The sequence below is a fragment of the Callionymus lyra genome, chromosome 2, assembly GCF_982586985.1.
Source record: "Callionymus lyra chromosome 2, fCalLyr1.hap1.1, whole genome shotgun sequence".
In the NCBI taxonomy this organism is placed as follows: domain Eukaryota; kingdom Metazoa; phylum Chordata; class Actinopteri; order Syngnathiformes; family Callionymidae; genus Callionymus; species Callionymus lyra.
In genome coordinates, this window is record NC_141819.1 from 14,555,082 (window position 1) to 14,561,081 (window position 6,000).

The following is a 6,000-nucleotide window of genomic DNA, read 5'->3' on the forward strand; positions in this document are numbered from 1 at the left end:
AAAACATTTAACGTCTTATAAATCAGTTATATTCCTCTGAATACAAACACTTAGCTTTGCCTCTACTGTAGTGAACTCTAATGTTTTCTGCTTCTTGTGAAATGTAGGGAAATAAAGAAGTAAATTCACTGAAATAAGAAAAAAACTGGCGTCTCATCATCGATCCAGATGTATCTTCCTGGCTAGTAACGTAATTTCAATGTCTTTGGCTGATCACTCCTTAGTTACACCTTTTAAAACCACAAGTATACTTGAAACAGGTCAAATTATTTTGATTGTCAAAAAGAATATTTTCCAATTAACATCTGTTTATATGTATTTATTCTAGTTTCCTTTGACACCAATATTTAATTGCGATAATGAATTGGAACTTTGAAACATTTGATGTATTTTCAATAATACATTTCCACTTCTGAACATTCATTATATCGTTTTTCTGCCAAAGTGTAATTATTTTTAGCTGGTGTTAGGACTGAGCAGCCGTCATGGTGGTCGTCTTAGTCTCATGTTAAGAAAAGGTGAAACAAAAGCTCATAGTTACAATTTTCACCAGAATAAATTTTTTGTTTGTCCAACTCCAACGACACTCTTTGTCTCACTCCCTCTCAAGCCAGTTTTTTTTCTTCGATTATCTTTGTGGATTTGCAGATTTTCGCCAGTAATCACACATCAAAGTTATCCCATAATGCACTTCAACAGTGAAAGAAAATTCTCTGTATTTTAGACACAGCTTTTTGTCAAAATAAGTTTGGAAATGTGTTTTTTTTAAAAATAATATTTTAACCCTGGTGTTATATCAGGGTCAAGGTGACCCGAAGGCCTGAAAAAAAAACGTATTAAAGGCAACATAAGCGATACCACAAAAACATTTGTTTTCAGACCTCCAGGTCACCTTGACCCTGAAACAACACCAAGGATAATAATGTGTTTTCTTCTGTAATAAATCCTAAATATATTATAACATATTCTCATCATCTCACAGAACAACAACCTCGAAAGAGCCCTGGACTGGATCTTCACACACCCGGAGCAGGAGGACTCGGACCCGCTGTCAGACATGGCCGACACGGAGCCTAACGACAACGCCTTCTCGAACGCACACAACTCACACAGCGACTCGACACTGTCACCGGACAGGGAGGCGACAGGACCTCGGGTCAAAGACGGACCTGGACGTGAGTGAATCATTTCTATTGGAAATAGCTTCACGCTATTTTCTGATGTATCGCTAACTCTGAATCTGAATTATGGACTTGGACTCCGGGTTATATTTTTAGAAATCACTGTGGACTAAAACAGAATCAGATCAGAGTCTAAAACTGGGCTGCTGACATTTTCACCTCCTAAATTGTGTCACATGGTGGTTTAAACTATCTGGGGGTCGAGTTACTGACCTGGTGGTTAATTAGAATTACTTATTCATTAACAATAATGATAAGAAGTGATGGTTATTCGAGAATTTGTCAAGGATCTCCTCTTAAACTCGAGAAACATTGACTCCAGAAATACATTTACGATCTTCTGAACGCGTCTGTTTTCTTCAGGTTATGAACTATTTGCCTTCATCAGCCACATGGGAGCATCCACCATGTCTGGACACTACATCTGTCATATCAAGAAGGAGGGAAGGTGAGTCGTGTTCTATCCATCCATCCGTCTTCTACTGCTTATGGTCTACCAAGGTATTCCCAGACCAAGAAAGAGACTACGTAGTCTCTCCAGGGTGTCCTTGTCAGATGTAGTTATGAGGCTTCATGAAACAGTATCATGATACACTGTCTTCATTTTAAAAGACCACTAGATGGCACATTTTTAAGGTTGTCTAAGCTAGCTCAACTGGCTTATCTGTATGTAGAGGCCCAGCTGTTCTATTCCAAGTCTCTCCCATATGACTAAGTTCTAAGCAGGCCTGAGAACAAATGTGTTTGTGGTATCCCTTGTGTCGTCTCTGGGTCAAGGTGAACGACCTCCCTCCATAAATACATATGCAGTGGTGGAGATGGGATAGATTTAATATAAATTAAGTCTAATATTTGCAGCCAACAAAACTCAAACTATGCCTATCAATGTCAGAAGATTTATTGGTTGAACATTTGAAAATGTAGAAACATTTTTTGGAAATTAAGAATTTTATTATAAATAAATAATTTAATTATGTAACTTCCATATAGATATTGTCACAATGGTCGGCTTAAAGTTTGATCAAGTAGTATTTGTTGGTATTGTCTGGTGGCACTATTATATCAACCTTTTCGTATTGGAATTTAATTAATTATATCCAAATATTGAATTTGGTAAACATATTTTTAAATTTTTGGGATTAGAATGTCAAACTCTATTTGTGTAACAATTTAATTTTGAAGATATTTTGATGTTAAATTAAATTATTAAAAAAACACAATTTCATACTTTCAATATATAAATAGTTGAGTTAAGTTAGTCCTAAAATAAAAACTGATATACTTCCATATTAAAGTGAGCAAGTAAGTAAGTGATAGTTATTTGTAAAGCGTCTTTCTAGACCAGGGTCACAAAGCGCTTGAACAATCAAAAACACCAATCATCAAACACAGAGAGAGAGGAAGATCGTTCCAAAGCTTAGGATTAACAGCCTGGAAGGATTTCTCTCCTCTGGTCCTGAAGCGTGTTCAGGAACCATCAGTAGATTCTGATCCACAGACCTCAGAGCCCGAGCTGGGGTGTAAGTCTGGATCAGATCATTAATGTAAGGAGGAGTCTGACCATGAATAGATCTGAAAGTAAGAACCAGAATTTTAAAATTGATCCTGAAAGAAACTGTCAGCCAGTGAAGAGTTTTAAGAATCTGGGAAATGTGAGTTCTTCTACTAGAGCGGCGAGAAAACACTACATTGCCACTGTTTTAAAAAAAAAACCTTCCCCCCCAAAAAACCCCAACTATGGACACTCTCATCTGCATCTGCTTACATTTGAACAAGTATGTGGTTGACATAGTGGCGCCTGTGCAACTGTGACATCATCAGTGTGAGCCTGGCCTCGGTCCAGAGCGGCTCACCCGTGAGTCTGTTCACCTCTTCTAACGCTGCTCTCCTCCGAAGGTGGGTGATCTACAACGACCACAAAGTGTGTTTATCGGAAAGACCTCCTAAAGACTTGGGCTACATCTACTTCTACCATCGACTGTCGAGTAGCTAAAGTCGCCCCTCAGCCCCGCCCTCTTTCTCCCCCCCCCCCACCCCCGAATCTGCAACCTTTCAACAACCTCCGTCTTCCACCTGGGGGGACGACCACAGCAGGGGGTGATGGAAACCAACCTCCGAGACCGAGCGCCGGCCTGGTGACGACACCGTCGTGGAGCAAACTCTTGGCAGAGAGGGAGAGCGACGCGCCGCTTGTGCTTCTGTGTTTCGCCTGAATGTAACATTTCAACTGTGTTTTTTTTGTAAGACTGTCTCTACCGTGTTAGCGAGGAGGGCCGTGTGCAATGTTTTGAGGGCGCCGTGTCCACAAAGACGTGATATGATTGTTCTCTGCCTTCGGTTACTGTGCCAGTCGTCACAAAAAGTGGTGCATTTTCATAAAAATGTAAATTAAAATATCACTGAAGTCCCGCCAGTATTCCACTGCCAGCGCCTGAACCCAGAGTCTCGCAGGAGGCTTTGAATTTCACTTTGAAACAACAACAAAAAAAAGCTTTTTTTTCCCCCTTTTTTACAATTCATATGTGAGTAATTGAAAAGCATAGACTGAATTAAAAGTCTTATTGTGACTTCCAGGGCTGAAAGCAACCCAGACAGACTATATAAACAGATGGAGAAAAGCAGGTTAAAACAAAGGTGAAATTTATTTGAATATTGAAAAAAAACAACCTTCTATTGCCTGTTTAAAAAAACAGTTTTGCAAACTTGCCGTATATATACAGATACAAGCATCAATCCAGATAAATGTTTAAAATCACCATCTGCTCAGCAAGAGTGGTGATGATGTTATCTCTCCAAAAAGAATTGCAACTCGCAGCTGCTCTGGTTTTAGCTCTTTTATCAACTTTGACAGATTGAGATTATGAGCCAACGCCGAGAGTCAAATACAACACATGCGGTTTGAACAGGTTTAGCAAAAACAAAACGTTACGTTCCCTAGAAGTCGACATCTTCGAATTTCTCTTCTGTTCATAGACTTACGAAGAAACAGCTGAAAATGAGCTGAGCCAAAAGGCAACTCTTACCTGTTCTCATTACCTGTTCATTTAATTCAAAAATAACAATTTGAGCCAAATTTTGATCCCAAAAGAGAGCAGGATCTGACATCCAGGAGAGACTCGGACTGAAACCGGTTTTAAAACTAGTGTGGAAGTACCGTGCCGAGGTGGGTGGAGGCCCTGGGTCACACCTGCCGGAGAGCTTTTCTTACAATATTTTTTAGGGAAAGTCTGGGCCAGTAAAACGACTTCTCAACTTCGACTTGAACTGGAAAAACCTCTTTCTCCCGACATGTCAGCGAGGTCACGACTAGAACATGCGAGGTGTAACGTCACGCTGGGTTCTGAGCGCAACAGGGGAGATATCGGGTCGATCCGCGTCCGTACTCACACGAGCTAACAGCAGGTTAGCAACGAGATTCTTCACTGTAACCGTAAAGTAACTGTTCCAACTTTTTTTCAATTCACTCACGTCTGATCCATCGAGTTTGTGATTCTCAGCGATGAAAACATATCAAACGAAGGTGCTGTTTTCCTTCATCTACTCCTCAGTTCTCTCTAAAGCAGAGCCATAAACGTAAAAATGTTCATTTCGGAAACTTTCTTTATTCATATTTTCAAGCAATATGCAAGACGACAAAAACCTCCGTCAGAACCTGCTGCATTTCCGGGATGAATTGTTAAATAAATGCCTTGCTCGTCTACATATCTAACGTGCGGATGAATGTATCTCACAGGCTCATCTCATTCTCCAGACGTTTGAACCTGGTTTTTCATTTCAACAGTCGTTATTTTGCACAACGATGTTAAGCAAACTTTATGATTGTGACATTCAGTGGAGCTAATAAAAGCAAACGTTGGACTCAAATACGTCATTTTCTGTTGATTTATTAGTAAATGAAATTGGAAGTTAAAGTAAGGTCGCGGGCAGTGAATTAAAAACTCTTTTACTTATGAAGAAATTAGGTAAAAAAGTTATCGGTCTTGCCTTAGAAACCTGATAGAACTGGAAGTAGTTTCAACATTTTAAAAAGAGAGTTTCTCACGGTGCACTAACTTGAAACTTCTCAATGGCTGTGTCTCAAATCGCACAATCTAAGTGCACTTGTTTACAGTACACGTTAAGACTCGACAGCTTCTTCTTCTACTACTTATTAACACTGATTGCAACCCGCCGTTGGAACACTATCGTCGACACTTGACAGCACTTTTCGCCAATCGAAACAAGTTATTAAGTTGTGTTTCATTGTGTTATTAATGTTGTTTTGTGGTATTTCGGTGTTTTCTTGAGACATTTACGCCGGCGTCTGTCCAAAAGACGCCGTCAGTGACGTAGCTTCAATTTAGCGTCATCTACGTCACTAAGATGGCGGCCATTAAAGGTGGAAAGTGTTCATCGATCCACACTCAGTTTTCTCGCCAATTGAGTGCTCATTGCGCACTACATTTTCTCACACTTCTTATTGGGAAGCACTTATATTAAGTGAAAGTGCAGAAGTGCGCGATTTGGGACACAGCCAATGATGTTTTGAATTGAAAGAATACAAGAAAAAGACGTTTACATTTTCTATAGTTAGGCTTAAAGGCGGAGACGTCATGTGGAATAGTTTGCCCTGTTTCATTTCAATTAAAAACTAGGGAATTTCAAGGGTCTTCTCCCACAACGAAAGCGTCTCTGCGAAGATTGGGTAAAGAAGTACAGCAAATTCAGAGTGGAGCATTTGCTTCTCGACAGAAAGCTTGAATAAAATTTCATGTGCACACAATTATCATGTGCATCTTTCTCTGTGTATTTTCAAGCCTTTCAATGGCGTCTAACATCA

The 6,000-nt window shown here is 39.8% G+C and overlaps 1 protein-coding gene across 2 annotated transcripts in view; it reads left to right on the plus strand.

The window, feature by feature from the left end:
• usp13 (ubiquitin specific peptidase 13) overlaps positions 1–5,018 on the plus strand; it is a 29,634-nt gene extending 24,616 nt beyond the window's left edge. For both annotated transcript variants that reach the window (XM_087783625.1, XM_087783626.1), the window contains exons 19-21: positions 983–1,175; positions 1,545–1,629; positions 3,078–5,018. In XM_087783625.1, the coding sequence (XP_087639751.1) occupies positions 983–1,175; positions 1,545–1,629; positions 3,078–3,174 (375 nt within the window). In that variant the 3' untranslated portion in view covers positions 3,175–5,018. The remainder of the gene's footprint in view (positions 1–982; positions 1,176–1,544; positions 1,630–3,077) is intronic.
• Positions 5,019–6,000: the final 982 nt, after the last annotated feature.